Genomic DNA, 16,974 nt, shown 5'->3' with positions numbered 1-16,974 from the left:
CAAAAAATTGAAGTCCACAGAAACAGGAAAACCTAAAACCACTTTCCTATAAATCAGTGCAGACCAGTAAGTTTTACCACAGGAAGGAATGGGCACAGATCCCCTCGTGTGTCCCCCATGCTCTTGGCAGGAGGACACACTTCTTATTTTCTGGTCTGATACCTCCAGATCTGTGGCATTAACCATGGATAACACGGTTCTGCCCATGGAAAGCTGGAACTTCTCCTCACCTGGGTGGAATGTTATTATTGCCCCGGGTGGTCATGATACTATTACACACATTCGAGGCTTGTTAATTCTCCAGGGCTAAACTGGCCACTCCAGACTGCTTCCATTCCAATAAACACAGGATAATGTGCTGGCTAAATATAGAAATCTAAAATGTAAACAAATCCCCAGTGATACCCTTGAGATCCAGGCAGAGTAATCAGTGTGAGAGCACTCAGGGTGCACATGTGGCAGCCTATCCTAAAATCAGTAGTATGACACATCATAATCAGTAGTGTAACAGTACTTCTGCACACCCCATATCAATAAACAGGATGGAAATAAACTGGCATCAGAGCTTATCAGAAGTCCTGTTGTCCAAAGCCATTAGAGAGAAGGACATGGATACTTAACTAATTGGCACTCTCAGGCTCCCATCCTGGGTTGGTGGGAGCAGTCATCAGCTGAAGGAATGACTCACAGAGGCACACTGTGTCTTGGATAATTTTACACAGGTGGGGGATAGACTGGAGAGCAAAAATGAGGGCTTCTCAATAAAACACGAAGCTGGTCCCACAGTGATACCTTCTGTGAATCCCCTCAGTGCATCAGGGGACCTGGGAGATTCATACCCCCTGTTGAAATGCAGATTTTCCTTTCCTCTCATGCAATTCTGACCACCCCTGTTAATTCCCTGTTAGTCCTGGCACTATTAATCTTGTTTAAGCCTTTGCCAAGACACACGAATGAAGCCCTGCACTCCCCCCAGTTTCCAGAAAGCAATGCCTACCTCAAGAAGACAAAGTTGTCATTGGCAGGAGGTGCAGCCAAGGCAGAGCTGAGCATGGTCTGACTCAAACCCCAGCCCAGGAGGAGCTGCAGCTCAGCATCCCTTGCTCTGATGGACAAAAACGCCAAGCAAGGCTGTTCCCAGGCTGGCAGCTCCTCCTGGCAGCTCCAGCACCAGCTCATTGGGGTCCACCGAGTGGGAAATCCACCTCTCTGCATCAGACCTGCACAATGCATCATTTGAGTCATTTCTGAGGGATGAAAAGGTTCATAAGCTTCATGTTGCCCTCTGCACAGGAGTGAATTTTACTCTTAATGCAAACGGTGCTTAAATGCAATATTTTAAGACTAATATTCCGTATAGGCACAGTGTCTGATTCCTACCAACCCAAGGGGTAATATGAATGCTCAGTGTTTTTTAACCAGCTCCCAAGGACTGAATAAAACCCTCAGATGAAAGCTGTGACCTTCAAAGAGCATGGAATCACTCTTTCTTTTCATCTAGGAGATAATTTAGCTAATACTTTTCTCCTCATTGAAGACATAGGCTCGCTGCACTGAAAACTGTTTACAAATGTTCTTTCCCCATTAAATTGATTTTCTGAGTATGGATAGGCAGTGTTTTCTGGAACTAATTTAAATTCCCCTCTAATTAATATTCAGGACCAAAATATGTTAACATTGCATGACTGTGCAATTATTAAAGGGAAAGTATCATCAGAGAAAGTGGCGGGGGGAGGGGGGTGTGGGAGAGGAAGGTTGGTTTTTTTTAAACTAGCCATTACCCAACAAGAAATTTATCATTTCTTTGCCGTTTTTAGGCTGTAACTCAAGAAGCCTTCAAGAGAGAGGTATCTCTTTTGGTTATGTACACACCATTTGTGAAAGGAGACAAGACTGACAAAATAAAGGAGGCCAACAAAAGCTTTGCTGAGAAGCACCCTGATTACGTGCAGCACATATTTACAGGTAACAGCAGGTGTCACATGCTCTTAAGCACTGTGTACTCTGTGTGTGTGTGTCTTAAGAGGCTGAGAGAGTCTGAAGCTCGAGCTCCAGACATTTCTACACTTCTGGGTGGAAAACTGGCTTCTGAAAGTTACTCTGTGATTGTTCATGATTTAGGTAATCAAATGAATTCTCAGGCAAAGTACAGACTTCACATTACTTATCCCCATAAATACGATTTTTACCCATGAAGTGCCATATTTGTGTTGTTGAATTTCATTATTGTAATCAATCTTTTGTTCAAAGGTCACTTTGCCGTCTGCTCTGGTGACAGGGAGACTCGAGTTCATTCCCAGCTCCATGGATTTCTGTGACCACTGATGGTCATCCCTGCAGCAGGGCCTTCACCATTCCCTTCTCTGAGCACTACTGGACTGACCACCACGTTTGAGAGCATCTCAGCTGCAGGGACAGGAACAGAGAGCCAGGTTTCCTTTGGCCTGTTGAAGACAAGTAGGATCCAGAATGAGCAAGGGCTGTATCAGAGCCTGTTGTCACCTCCTGGCACAGTGAACTCCAACAGCCTCTCCTGGGGTAAACAGATGTTTAAATTCTGGTGACTGTGGCCTTGTTTCAAAAGGAGTGGGCATGACATTTTGGCAGGGGGACAAAAGATATTTCTTCCTGTCATTAACCTGGTGACCTGGAACATAGTTGTCCCTGATAAGGCTTGCTCTGAGTTGGTGATTGAGAAACATGAAGAGAAAAGTACATTTCCCACGTCAAATTCTGGAAAGCCTCTACCTTTGTCACACCAACTGGGTGTAGCTCACCTCTCACTGCCACCTCCAACACAACCATCCAAAAACGCTGAGGGGGTGCCACGTCCTGCAAGTTATGCCCAGGTCAGATGGCTCTAACCCTGCTGAGCTTCCAAAAGGCTTCCAGAAGGAGACAGGCTGCATCTTTGGAGAAAAGAAGAAAATAAAATCTACTTCTAAAACACAAATGGGAATTAGGAAACTGAGTGTTTACCATAAAACTGTGCAAATAGGTAACACGAGCACACTTGTTTTGTTCATTCTTGTTTTGCTTTAGAAAACCAGTACAAACCTAGATCATGTTTTGCAAGTTGCAGACCAGCCATGTATTGGATTTCTGGCAGGAGCTTTGGGCTTGTTCAAAGAGAGAAAATGAGGACTTATCTATCATGAAACTTGTAAAATCCCTGTATTCCATTTACTTGCTGATGGGACTGTGGAGAATTTCCTGGGACAAAAGTACTGGCATTAAAAGGAGCATAAAATAAAACTCCCTCAATTTACAGCAAGGGTGAGACTTTCAGGAGCACATAAGCAGAAAAGTGTGCAAGTGTTGCACTGAAACTCAGTTTGTGTCCATAAATGACTGAATTACTCTGAAAGTATCACCAGTCACTTTCTTACTCCCCTTTTTCCAATAAGGAAAAGGAAGGTAAAAAAAGAAGGGGGGTAAAAGATACCAGTCCTATAGAACTTTAGTCAATTCTAAACCAGACAGACTAGAGCAAGTTCTGCTTTCAGATATGTTTGTTTACAAAAATCTATCAGTTAAAAGAATTGCTTCAATTTTATTTTTTCTGAGTGCAGGTTCTGGGATCACTGAAGTATCTGGGATTTAAATGGTATCAAAGGCAAAGAAAAAAAACATGTGTTTATCAGGGCTGTCCTGGGAACCCTCTCAGGCACAGCAGGTATGGCTCCTTTTCCTACACGTGATGCTGAGATAACTCAAAACAGTATCAGGTGAAGTCAGACAAGTCTGTAGTGTTTACTCAACTTATCTATTCAGATCTGACCTAAAATCATAGTGCCACCAAAAAAAAAAAGACATCACAAGCAACAAGTTTAGTTCTTTGTCAGTGTGGCACCACCGAGCATTCAAACTGCAGATCTGAATCTCACATAGGTGAAATTAAAAACAGGAGTTAAATCCTATTCTCTCAGTGGGTGTGAAATACCAGCCATCTCACGAACATGTTATTTTAAGTACCCTTCCTATTCTGCAACAAATATCTGTCCAATCTTAGTCCAAGTTCTGCTGGAGTGTAAGGTCTGAATTGGTTTTAAAGTTTTCCTATTGCCAAGGAAAAAGAGCAGACACACATCGAAGTCCAAGTGTACAAAGCAGTTTGTCACGAAATTGGGAATCCATCAGCAGCAGAATATGCTGCAAGGGAAATATCAGGTCCACTTGCTTTGATTTATATCGGGGTAAGTCTGGAGAGCACTGAGTGGGGTTCTCCATTTGTCACTGTGACCACACAGCCTGGCATCTTAAAAGCAGAGCTCCCTGCAAACAGAGCACTCCTTTGTGAGAACTGACACTGACATTCAATCTGGGTTTATTTTCTGCAGGGCAAGGGAAGGGAGGATAGAGCTGGTCCAGCTCCCTACACAAAGGTGGTTTGTACAAGTGCTCTGAGCATCTGTCCTTGCCAGGGTCAGGGCAGACCCATCCAGTGACACACAGGGGTTTGACAGCAGCAGTCACACACTCTGGACATGCCACAGCACAGCTGACACCTGCCAGATGGGGAGATAAGACAGGACATGCAGGAAACCTGGGACTGTGATGGTGGTGGTGATGGCAAAAACACAAATCTGTAGGAAATTAAACCTCACAAATTCAGGGAACAACAGAACAGCTTCTTTTGCAGTTAAAAGATCCGGATGTTGTGTTCTGAAGGGTTGAGTTCTTAATGCTTTGGATGATCAGCATAGAAAAGTGCAGAGATGGGAAGAACAAGTTTTATCTTATGCATCAGCAAAACTTAAGCTGTTGATGCAAAAGGTTGCAAAGTCTGGAATTTCAAAACTCTGTTAGAGCTGAGTGGGTTGGTTTGGTCACCTTTGTTCTGGTAAGACTTCTGGAATCCATTTCAGTCCCTTTTAGATTTCCTTTTTTTTTTCCTCCAAAACCAAGAAGTAGCTTCTCTTACAAGTGAAAAGTGACAGTGGAAATTATCTTCATTTTCCATGAATATTCCAGATCCTCATGGAATTTACACGTGGCCAAACACACATGAACGTCTGCCTGCCCAGCACTGCTTACTGACTGTGGGTTTCAGAAACAAATACAAACTTGAAAAGGTCTTTAGCTAGAAACTGCCAGTTTTTTCAGGTGCACCAACTTGCTTAATGGCTGGGACAGCTCAAGGGGGATCTCTGCAATCCTTGCTGGATGAGGAGGGCTGGGGAGTTTCTCAGGGCCCTCTTCTCTTTGCCCAGAGAACTCTCCCCATCCTCCTCACTCCTCTGGTTTATCCTCACTCTGATAGATCCTCTACAGAAAATGAATATGAATAAACACAGTCTATGGTTTTTTGATTTCATTTCCTAAACCAGAAGGCACCTTTCTGTCCTATCAAGGAAATAAAAACAAAAAGACTGGGGGAAAGAAATGGGGAAAAACATTGTAATGGGTTTTATAAGAAGCACCAGAATAAATGTGAGTATAAAACCCTCTTTTTGGTGTGCGATATGTGGTGGCAGAATCCTCTGTGTGTGTGAACCATGTTGTGGTTTTCAGTGCTGCATATGCTCCTCCCCTGTCCAAAAACATCCCATGAACTGCACTAGGAGCTGAGATCAAATGGGGTTTAAATACTTTTAAAAAGTAGTCCTAATTATTTAACAGTATCCAATTTATTTTAAATCATTTAACATGCAATTTTCTCAAATCTTTATGGCCTAATATATCATATCCCTTGTCCACATAACCACCAAAACTGCTCACTGTATTTGATACCTGTAGTATGCTACACATTCCACCAGGATCTCCAGCAAGAGTTAATAATTGCTCCTTGAAGCATTTCTAATGATCCAGATCCTGATCCCTGTGTAGGGAAGTATGTGAAATAACCTTCAAATCCACTACAGCCATATTAAAGGTACATTAGTTAATTCTACTCCATACTTTCTGCAATAATGTACACAGCTTTTTAGCAGCATGGCTGTTGATTAGCACAAAGGTCAAAAATCAAATTTGCACATAGACGAGACTGTTTTAATGCAATTCTTAAATTATTCTCCTGAAAATATGAGGAAGAAGCCTCTCCTCCTCCCCAGATTGTGAATGCTAATGTTAATGCTTTCTCCCTAGCAATAACCGGGTTGGAGTTTTCTGTGCGTTGAGGGAATCAGAGCCATTTTCTCGTCAGGAGTGTCTTAGCAAATCACAGGATTTATATTCTTAGATAGGAGGTTGACAAAAACTGCTACTTAGCAACCCCTAGCAAGGAAGAAACATTAGCTAGATATTTGAGGAAGCTCTATCTCCTTTAGTTGCAGAGAGCAGCTGCTGAAACAACAGCAAGTGCCTGAACTCCCAGGGTTGGTGGGAGGTAAAGGTGCTCAGTGCTTTTCCAAAATGGGCGCTCACAAAGCGTCTGCATCGCTGGGAGGCAGGAGGAGGGTCAGACATCCCCAAGGAAACACAGCTGCTTCTCTCCAGTTCTCTCCTGAAGCCTTCTGCTGTTGCCTTTGGATGACCAAAAGCCCAAGTTATTGATGTGTGGGCTGATAGAAGTGGCATCTTTGGGAAAGTGAAATATCCGCTGCTGCTGTGGGCACTGCACTTCAGAGCACTTCAGTTTGCAAGTGCAAACAGACAGTGGGGTGGGTACAGAATAAAGCCCTGGCCTTTCTAAAAGCCCCAGTAAAACTGCAATTTAAAAAGAATAATTGAGTCCACAATTCTCTCTTTGGGTATGACACAGAGCTCTTAGAGGTAAGATTCCTCTGTCACAGTTGTACAGAAGTGTATCTAAAGAGTATCTAAATAGTAACTAAAGAGTATCATGAAGAGAAAAAGCTTTGAAATCAGGCACCTTTCGGATTTTCAAAAATTACCCTATTCTGTAAATGAATTTGGAGGAACGGGACCACATGGTTCAAGCAGAGCCAAAGAGCAAAAGACAATGGCAATTACACAGACACAGAGCCAGAGCTGCTCTGCTACTGAGGATAACATCTGGCCAATTTTGCCTCTTTAAAAGTATTCCAAAATTTTCTTTAAGCTACAAATATGACTCCATCTTACCTCTGTCACATGGAAACTAAATTAAAAACTTCTGCAAGACAAACTTCAGCTACAGACTTAAGCTTTACAAGTTCCTTTAGCAAGATAAAAAATATCTTTGTTTTTTGATAGAATGAACATTCCTTTCTGTCTTCTATTTCATTTGAAAATGCAAATGTACAATCCAAATTCTTGTCCTGATCAGATTTTTTTTGACAAAAACAACTCATTGCTAAAGTAGACCTTATTAAGCCATGGCAGCACTTAATATTCAATTCTGCCACCTCAGCTGTGCAGCCACACAACCTAGCATTAGTTATGTGCTTTATATACACACACCTGTGTTGGTATGTGAAGTTAGAGGTTTAAAAAGCAGAGAATTTTCTCTTGCTTCTCTTCCCTTCCTCATAAAGAACAGCCAGTCCCATTTAAATCAAGGGAGCATTTGGGTATTGTAAAGCAAGCATTTGAGAAAGAATGTCACAGTCTGCCCCTTATCTGCAGCTGGTAGGGAAATGCCATAAACCTCATCTACCCAGAAATACCATGGCACACGGGTTATTTAATTTGCCTTCAAAGATATCTGCTGGTCAGACCTTCAGCTACTCATATCCCAGCCAAGACTGCCAGCATTGACAAGCAGTTATTCTATTAAGTTATTTCACTGGGGTAATTTCTGCTCCTTTGTACACACCAAGCCTGCCTTTCTCTTGCTGTAGTCCCATGCTGATGGCACACGATGCTACTTAAGGGGAGAAAGAGCAGCAGAGGGTCTTATTAGACTGCTCATATCAAAAGGTGAGCAAAACCCACCCTATGATACATAGCACGATGCTTACATTTACAGATCTCACTCCTTTGTTGTCTATTTTTTAAGTGGAGGGAAAGTATTTACTACACGCGGATTTCAGCACGCACACTTCCTGAAGGATACCAGGTGCATTAAAGAAACATTATGATGGACTTTTTCTGCTTGTTATTGCAATGCACTACAGAGCTGCTTGCAAGGCATGACTTCATTCACATTTTTGAGCTGAAAAACAGTTGAAAGGACTCCACAATAGAAAAGAACTACTGGAAGGCATCCCAGACTTTTGCAAAGTGGTACTCTTTGAGCTGATACTTAAACATGCCCTGAGTGTTAGATATGACACATCCTGCTTAAAATCCAGGTTGACCAAACACTTTGCTTTTCTTTTTTTTTTTTTCGCACTCAGCAATTTATTTATAAATAGAACTGGCAGAAGGGATGACTCCGTTCTTGCATACAGAGAAAAGGAAAAGGTGGGGGTATCACGCCGAAGTTCTCAACGCACGAAAGGACACATGATTCACTCCTCTCACATGCTCTGCAGCTCCTTTTTGCAATGAAAGCTTTGTTCTGGCTGTTCGTGCTGAGTGTTTAGCAGGAGCTAAGGTAAGCTCCATCCAGAAGAGGCTGATCTGCTTTGTGTGGGTGCTTTTTCATCCCAAGGTCAGAGGAAGGAGGATGTCACAGGGCTGATCCTCGGGCAGCAGGGCCTTACTTCTCTCCCAGCAGGAAGGTCTTCAAAGATGCCTCCTGGAATGAACACCCTTTTCGGTTTTAGTTTAAAGGGAATTTGTGCAGCAAAAGGTTTTCTAGGGAATGCTCCCTCATGGAAGGATCCCTGCCTCAGGCAAGGCTGCCCGTTACGAATTAAGTCCTCAACAAAAAGTCCATCAATTGCTTATTTTTACTTTCTCCTTTAAATTCTGCTTGGAATACTAGTCAATAGGGGTGACATACATCCAGAAAGTAACAGCATCATCATTTACCTGTATATGATCTGAATGTGTTACTGCATTTTTAACCAGGATACAACTCTAACTCCATTCCCTGCATTTTTGCTTCCTTCGCTACCTGATTCCTCTTTCCCACTGGAGTTTCCATTTAAGTTTGCTACTTGCCTAACCTTCACTGTGGCTACATGGGCTGGTTTCACTTTCATCTGATTGCCAGGTCACTTCATTATGTTTTTTACTGCAGCTTAGTAGCCCCTGGAATTCTGCTACAGTTCATGTAATTCTCATCATGCGGATCAGCTCCCCATGGAAATTTTCTTCCTGCCAGCAGCAGTTATGTACTTTCTCTTTCTGCATTTCTCATTGTCACTGAAACACCACCTCTGACAATGTTCAACCTCCTCTAATCCCTTAAAAAAAAAAATCAAAACCTTGACAGTTATTTATTTATTTACTTCCAACCTACTCTAAATTTAAATAGCATTGCTGTGTCCACAGAGTGTTGGCTCAGCGGCCAAATTTCTTTCCTGGAGCTACGTGGCCTGCCCTGATATTTTTCTGAAGAGTCAAGCAGAGAAAAAATTGTTTTCTTTTAGCCTTTACTTTCTTAATCACCAGAGAAGCCCCCAACAGACACAGCATGATGAGAGAGGATTGTTACCTGCTTTCTGAACTGATGACTCAACGCACTCATTTCTTAGTGCTTGCACAAAAAGGGTTTGGGTGGATTTCAAGAATAGCAGGGAAAAACCATTTGCTGCATCTCAAATGTTGTGAGACTATTTGGTGTTGATAAGAGCTCTCTTTCTTTCTCATTAACTGATTGCTTCTCCATCTTTTAATGCATACAGCTCTACCTGGGGTTTTCAGAGACCAACAATCAGGTGGAGACTGAGCTCCATTTTCTTCTTTGCTTTAGCACCACGTTAACTGGACTGGGTCAGACCTATAATTTCACATATCAGAGAGCACAGAAATCTTTTTCCTTGCTGGTATCTCCTAGTAATACTAGGTCAGGTCCTCAGAAAATGACTCTTCAAGTGATAAATGTAGCCTGTAAGGATGTTGTCCTGGTCTTCCCTCTTAGAGATGGGTTAACAGTTCACAAGAAGATGGTTTTGAAAGGACTCTCGTTGGTCCTCCAGTCAAATCATGTGCTGTTGTACACCTTTGTTTCACCAGATATCTCACTCATACGTTAAGTAAAATCCATCTGAGAACTAGTTAGGCTTTCTGCTCCGAGTGAAACACACTGCAGACCTTCCACCTGAATTATCAGAAGCTTAATTGCCACCCCAGTCTTGTTTGTACCTATTTTTACACAATGGTCCTTCTGTTATCATTGTCTTTTATCTCTCCTTTCCTTTTCAGTTGTTTGCTCTCTTTGGAACTCAGCCCTGTGTTATGTTTATTGAGAAGAATAATAAACCCTTGGCATTTTCATTAATAGACTAATCAAAGCACACTTCTCTCAAAAGAGGTATCTCCTACATGCTGGCTTCTCTGCTCTGTGGTGCTTGGGTTTAAATTAACCTCTCCAAACACAGCTGATGGGAGCTATCTGCAATCCTCCAGAGAACTGCTGACCAGAGCTCCTTTTCCCTGTGCACTGCCTGATTCTCTCCTTCAGCTAATAGAAGTACCAGTCCACTGCCTCAGCTCTTTCTTTCCCAGTTGCTCTCACATCTGGAGCTCCCAGATTACAGCTGCATTCCTGACACTGGTCTCCAGCACACAGTCTTTTATTTCATACTGTTCCACAATTATCTTAGGTATTAGATTAAAAGGTGTAAAATTAACTGTACCAGGATTATTTGTATTTTTTTAGAGTTAAAGAAAACTGAGGATTTTCCATTATTGTTCCTGTAAGAGGTACAGAAAGCAAGATCAGAGTTGTTATTAAATTCTTAGCCTTGATAAAAGAACCACGTTCACATTTGATTGCAACACTTGATGGTTTCCCAGTGCAAATTTCTGCAAAACCAAGATCAAGATCAAGACCAAACCAAATGACGAAGATTCTTTGTGCAGAGAAGTTCAATTTAAAAACAGGACAGAATTTATTGAAAAAACAAATGTCATTCCAAACTTTCCTTTCACTCTGTTCAGCTCATGATTGGACCTAGAATCACCTACCTGAAGTGCATGGAAATGGCAGCATCAGGGTGCCACCATATGGAGCTGCCAGAACAAAGCTCTGCTAAAAATACTGGAAGTGGCTTTGAAAATTGATGCCAATTCTTGGAATTTCAGGCACTTAAGTACATTCAAAACCCTGATTAGATGAATGGAAATTTCACTCTGAAGGGCTGAGCATTCAGATATGCAATGGCTCCAACTCGTCGGGAATCTAGGCCAAATTGCTTTTGAAAATCTCGGTAGGGTGCTTATTTGCATTTTTGGCATCAGAATACTTCTGAAAATATGGTGGCAAGGCTGCCATCCATCAAACACTTCAGCAGGTGCTGAGATTTTATGCAAGCACTTGGCTGAGTTTCTGTATTCATACACATTTAAAATTTACCATGTGCCTGGCTGCCTGGAGGATCAGAGACCACCTCTGCAGGTTTTAGGCCCTCAAGGTTATATATTTGAAAACTCTGGATTTGCCTAGTCTGCAAACAAACCATAAGCTGACACACTGCATGCTTTCCTCAACCTCTTCACTGAAACTTTAAAAGCAATCCAGGTAATATTTAGGTAATATTAATAGAGAGGATTATGGAAAAGCCATTTCCAAAAGAGAAAATTACATTCAAGTTTGTTATCTGCTCTCCCCCCTTCACATATGTTATGACTGCATATTTAATTTTCTACTACTACTACTAGAGAGAGCGTGGCAAGAAAATCTTTCTTTTTCCCTCTTCAGAGATTGGCAGCAGCATTATTTTTAAGGTGATGGATATTATATTGCTTACAGCATTACCTGCACAAACACATGTGCTGATAAGCCTTAAGGTGCAGGACGTAAAGGACTAGATTTTTTTTTCCTGTGACTCTCACTAACCTTCCTGCTTTTGCTGGGAAAACAGGGCGAGCACAGCTCGTGTCCAGTGTGATGGAGAGGTTCCATTACACCAACCTCCTTGGCCGCTGGCAGAGAGAGGAGGAACAGTCCCAAGTGATGAATCGAGTAATGGCTGAGCTGGCGACCATCCCCTGCCCACAGGAAGTCACTTGGGAGGGTGCAGAACTGGTCAGGTTTTATTTCTAACACTGATTTTGGCCTTTAAAAGAAGGGAGCCAGGGAGGGAAGGGCTGGGCCAGAGCTCTGCACTGCAATTTGTTCCATAACTCATTTTTCCAATGTGCAGCCCTGAAGTAGTTTTTAAATCGTCCTTCAGTGCTTTATCAGAGGAGGTGCTGATCACCTGCAAGGATGACTTTTATAGAACCAGCATGACTCATCTGTGGGCATATTTTTAAAACCTCTTCTTTTCCCCCAAACCTCCCCAAATCAGTCTGGGAAAATGATTGCAATTATTCAGATCGTGCTACTTTAAGTTATCTAACCTCAGAAGCCACCTGCGGCAAAACAGGCCCAATCCAGCTACAGCTGAGCAGAGGGGGAAGGAGAGGAAAGGTTTCCTTTCCTGCTTCCATTCACAACTTGCTCCCTGCCTCTGAATAATCCCGTGTGCCTGCCATGCTTTGTTGTCCTTTTGTGAGAGGAGGGCAGTGATGCTGGCAGGACTGGGACTGGAGTCATTAAGGGCCTGATAGTACATCAAGAAGCTGTGATCAGAAAGCACCATGTGATTATTCTTCCTCGAGGCTGTCGGGTTTTATGAAGGGGGAAGGAAGGAACTCAGGTACATGTAAATTTTAAGCATTTCATTCTAAGGGGAAAAAAAAAAGCATTGAAGTTCCTCCACAGCCCTTGCATCTAAATGCAGTCCAATTTTGATGATCCAACTAAAAACTCTTGGTTTTCCCAAAGCTGGTCCCTTGCCATTTGTTTGCAGTCCTGCAAAGCTCCTAAGCTCTGCAGAATTAAAGCTTCACAGCAGCTTGCTTTAGGGAAGAGAAGCAGCAGCCTGCAACTGCAGGAGGTGGTTGCCAGACTTTGAAGTCTGGGCTCGAGATAAGGGGAAACGACATTGCAAAGAAACTGTGTTATTAAAAGACATTCTCCTTTTGATTCAAGTTCTCTGGTATTAAACTTCAGCAGGCCCACATTTCAAGGCTGGCTAAAGGGTCTTGAGTTATTGGTACATATTTCAGTGATAGGTTTTTCTCCAGGGCACAATATTTTCAGTACATCGCACGTTCAGCACAGACTCTCACTCCCTTGTCTGTATCTTGTCATGTAGTAATCATAAACCTGACCTCCCTGGAAAGCTTTTCAGAGAGGCTTTAGGCCACCCAAGACATAGGTCTTCAGTCTCATAAGGGCAGGACTGGGCAGAACAAAGGTCCATGCTGGGACACTTAAGTGACAGGCTTTAAATCTTTCAACAGAACACGCATTTTTGTTTACTGAGCGCAAGGTAAAAATGCTTTTTTAAAATAATAAAGATAGAAAATCTCTACAGCTACACTGAATTGATCCAGAATTCATTTATTTTTCTTTGTTCTGCCACCCAGCTGTAAAAGATATCTTTATTCTCTGTGTGCAAATGGAGGCTCGGTTTCTTTGTATCTGGAATTTTTTAGTAAAGTTAAGGCACCACAGTGTGAAGGCACAAGACTGCAGGCAAGAACTTGCAGAATAACTTCACCAGGGAGTGATTAATGGACTTTATCTTCCCTGGTGACACCAGCCCACATGGCACAGGCTTCTCCTATGCCAGTAGGGACCGGTTCCCTACCACATCCCAGCTGCACCAAGCACAGAACATCACTGCCCATCGCTGGGTCTGCACTCCTGAGTCATCCAGGGAAAGAGGGAGAGAGAGATCCCCACTTTCTCATTCTCCTGTCACCCTCTTCATCTCACTGGGGTGCAGGCAGGGTGAACCATTTGCAGCTCTGGGCTGTCCTGGTGTAATTCAGCATCTCTCAGTGACCACTCCAGAGGCAGCCCCCATGTCCCTGGGGTCAGAGTCACAGCACCCACGCTGACCCCATGTGCTTCTCACTCTTCACCAACATTTCTAAGAGAGATCTAATTTTTTTTCCTTGGAGAAAACTGAGCTGGCCAAGTTCCAATCGCGCTTGGACTAATAAAAATTTAAAATAATTCCTCTGAGGTCATTCTGACTTTACACTGGTAAAACTGAGATAAGACTTTATGACCAAGGAAGGCAGTAAAATTGTGTGAGTTAGAAAAGGCTAAAGATGCCAAATGTTTATTATCACATACTGAATAAGTTCTATAAAGTTTAAAAGACACTGAATTTATAATAGTACAACTCACAATGATCCCAAAGGCATTTCAGTTATAAACTCCTTTGTGTACATATCTTCCTGTAACTAAATAAATAAAGTCGTAAGATATGGCACAGAGAACCTCAACTGAGGCCTTTTAAAGTCAGTATTTATTCACAGACCCTGGGAAAACAAAGATTCTGTGTTTTCAATTAGCTTGAACAATTGAATATAATTGAATATAAGTGGAGAAAAAACCCTGAAGAAAATCTTTCCAAGGTTTATGATTTCAATGTCACCATATTTGCACATCATAAATCAAGATGAAAGGTTGTTAAAAAAGGAAAAATCTATTTTCATTTAAAATCAAATTAGGACTTTTTTTTTTAAAGCAGCATTTCTCTTTGGGGGGGCATTTTCCAAGAAAGATCTTCCTTGGGAGAATTACTGTGGTTTGCCAACTGCCCACTCTTGTAGCTGCACCTTTTGTCTGCCAGTAGAGCTGGTGAAACACTTTGGGTGATAAAAATTAAGACCAGAGCACACACTGGGCACTTTTCACTGGCATGTACCAGTATCAGTGAAAATAACTGGAGTGATTTCTTGTTTTCACTTGTTGCCCAAAGCAGTGAAATCTGCAGCCTGTTTGGGCTGTCAGAGCAGCCCCTTAGGGGTGACAGACCAATGTCCTGGTCCCTGTCCCAGTGGGTGCTGCCCAGCCAGTTCTTCAGGAGAATTACTCCAAGGAAAGCACTGGAAACATCCTCCCCTTTCCCACCCTGCTGCCTGGTTTGATGCAGGACCTGTGCTTTGCCCATTCTGCCCTCAATACCCTTAATCTCTAGGCTGTGTCTACTCTGGATTCATAGAAGGAGATTATATGTCATAAAAGTATGGTGATAGAAAATTTCTGACAGGTTAACTCTTGAAGTCAAGAGGCAGAACTTTGCAGTTTTTTCATCAATGCAGAGGCACAACTTAAAAGCACCAAAGTTTTCATAAAATGTTTGGACCAAAAAGATCCTACTTAATGGGTGCACAAGCACAGGAAAAGCAGGCTGGGACTGAGCATAGCAAATTTCTGAGAGATTCAAAGGAAGATTTCTGCATCCTTTATCCGGTGTTGGGACACAGATAAATAATTTTAACTTCAAATACTCAAATGTGTAAGGTAACTTGAGGAAATGCAGATCTGCTTCTTGAATCTCAGGGTAGCATTTTTTCATCTTGTGCAGATGAGCCTAAATGCTGATGTTTTAAGTTTTACCACCTATTCACTTATATTAGAGTGCTGCCTGTCTAGGTACAGATGGAAGAGAATTTCTTGAGGGAAAAGACAATTTTTCCATGAATTCTAATGCTTACATTGTCCAATTCCTTGTAATGAGTAACGGATTTGGGAAGAGATTCCAAAAACTATTGTTTGCATTCTCTTCGGAATGCACATTTTGGAAAAGACCTACCAGAACACAGCAATGTCACAGGTATCAAACACCAGTTTCTCCCAGTCTGTCCCTAAATACTGATGCTGATGGCTGCTCACAGGAGTCTGCTGAAGGATCTGAGCCTTGTGGCTCTCTTACTGAACTAAGAGCCACTGAAACATTTCCAGGTGTTTGGGAAAGGTGCAGGGTGAGGCAATGCTGTGACTGACCTGGAAGGGTACCGGGGTGAGGCAGTGCTGCAGCTAACTGGAATTTTAGCCTCCCTCTAATGCTAAGGACTGATTACCAAGTATTTTCCCTCAGCTTCTTTTTATAGTTTACACTAGAAATTGTCAGCCTTGGTTTTATGCTCTGTTATGCTGAATGATGGGGAGAAGGAAGGGTTTGTCAAAGGAAAAGAATAGTTAAAGCAGGGAAAATGAGCTAGATACTTCCAGCTACAGTAAAAGCATCTCAGCTTTATTGTTGTCCTCTTGTAAGGTTTTACATGCTGCTTTAAATGATGATACATTAGCCTTGGGAGAAAATACTAAAAAGCATTCATGTATGACGCAGAGTATCTCAGACAGCTAAAGAATAAAATATGGAGCCTTTATTCTTTACAACCCAATCTTTTCTTTACTAAATATAAACGTTTACTGCATTAAAATGTATAGGCTTAAGTACAAATTTTCCAGAGGATTTTTTCCCATTGTGAAGTATTTTATATCCACAATAATACAGTGTAATGGCTGAAGCAAAGATGAGGTGGCAGTGCTCATTGTGTGAAAGATGAGTAATAAAATCATCAGCGTACAAATGATTTTTTAATTAGGTTTTAATCTGTGTATTTAGAGAAGTTATTTCTGTGTGAATTCTGCACTGATAATTTTTATCTCAGTACCACAGCTGCAGTCACTAACGGCTGATGCCATGGACATCCTTGAAGGAAGAAGTGAAGAAGATCGTGTGTGGACTAAAATCCAGAAAGTAAAAAGCAGCAGCAAAGGGCAGGAGAGTATATTGCTCCTTGGGGAGTAAAATTCCACCTGAGTCATATCTGTTTGAAAGGTAGAAAGAAGGTAGGTGCCATTTGAAGCCTGACTGCACCCCTTGAACTCTGTTAGTGCTCAGGCACTAACCACAAATACAGGCTTATTATTTGATTTAGCCCCTATGGTTGAACTTTGTCCGTGCTAACAGTCTCACGGGGTTGTCTAACACATTAAAAAAAAGAGAAAAAACCAACCTGAATAGCTTCTTTTTGGCTGATAATTAGAATTCTCTTCTATCTTTGTTGTGTGTGGTACTGTGCTAATTGGATGTGGGGGGGAAGTTGTTAGGGAATGAAATTCAGCCCGACAATTTAGGTCTCTCTTAGCGGAGCTCAAATGAGGCTTTGTTGATGTGAAAGGTGAAAGACACGTAAATGCCCTTCTGGAGCCCCTGCACAGCAACTGGTCAATTTAAT

At 42.1% G+C, this 16,974-nt stretch overlaps 1 protein-coding gene across 1 annotated transcript in view; it reads left to right on the top strand.

Annotated features, from left to right (window-relative positions):
• SPATA16 (spermatogenesis associated 16) overlaps window positions 1-16,544 on the top strand; it is a 65,075-nt gene extending 48,531 nt beyond the window's left edge. Inside the window, 5 exon segments of the mRNA XM_039557043.1 lie at window positions 1,818-1,965; window positions 4,975-5,106; window positions 5,326-5,370; window positions 11,802-11,965; window positions 16,413-16,544. Of these exon segments, the coding sequence (XP_039412977.1) occupies window positions 1,818-1,965; window positions 4,975-5,106; window positions 5,326-5,370; window positions 11,802-11,965; window positions 16,413-16,544 (621 nt within the window).
• Window positions 16,545-16,974: the final 430 nt, after the last annotated feature.

Source organism: Corvus cornix, chromosome 9 (genome assembly GCF_000738735.6).
Source record: "Corvus cornix cornix isolate S_Up_H32 chromosome 9, ASM73873v5, whole genome shotgun sequence".
NCBI classification, from domain to species: domain Eukaryota; kingdom Metazoa; phylum Chordata; class Aves; order Passeriformes; family Corvidae; genus Corvus; species Corvus cornix.
Note: the sequence above shows the minus strand (reverse complement) of the source record. Positions and strands in the feature narration are given on the sequence as shown.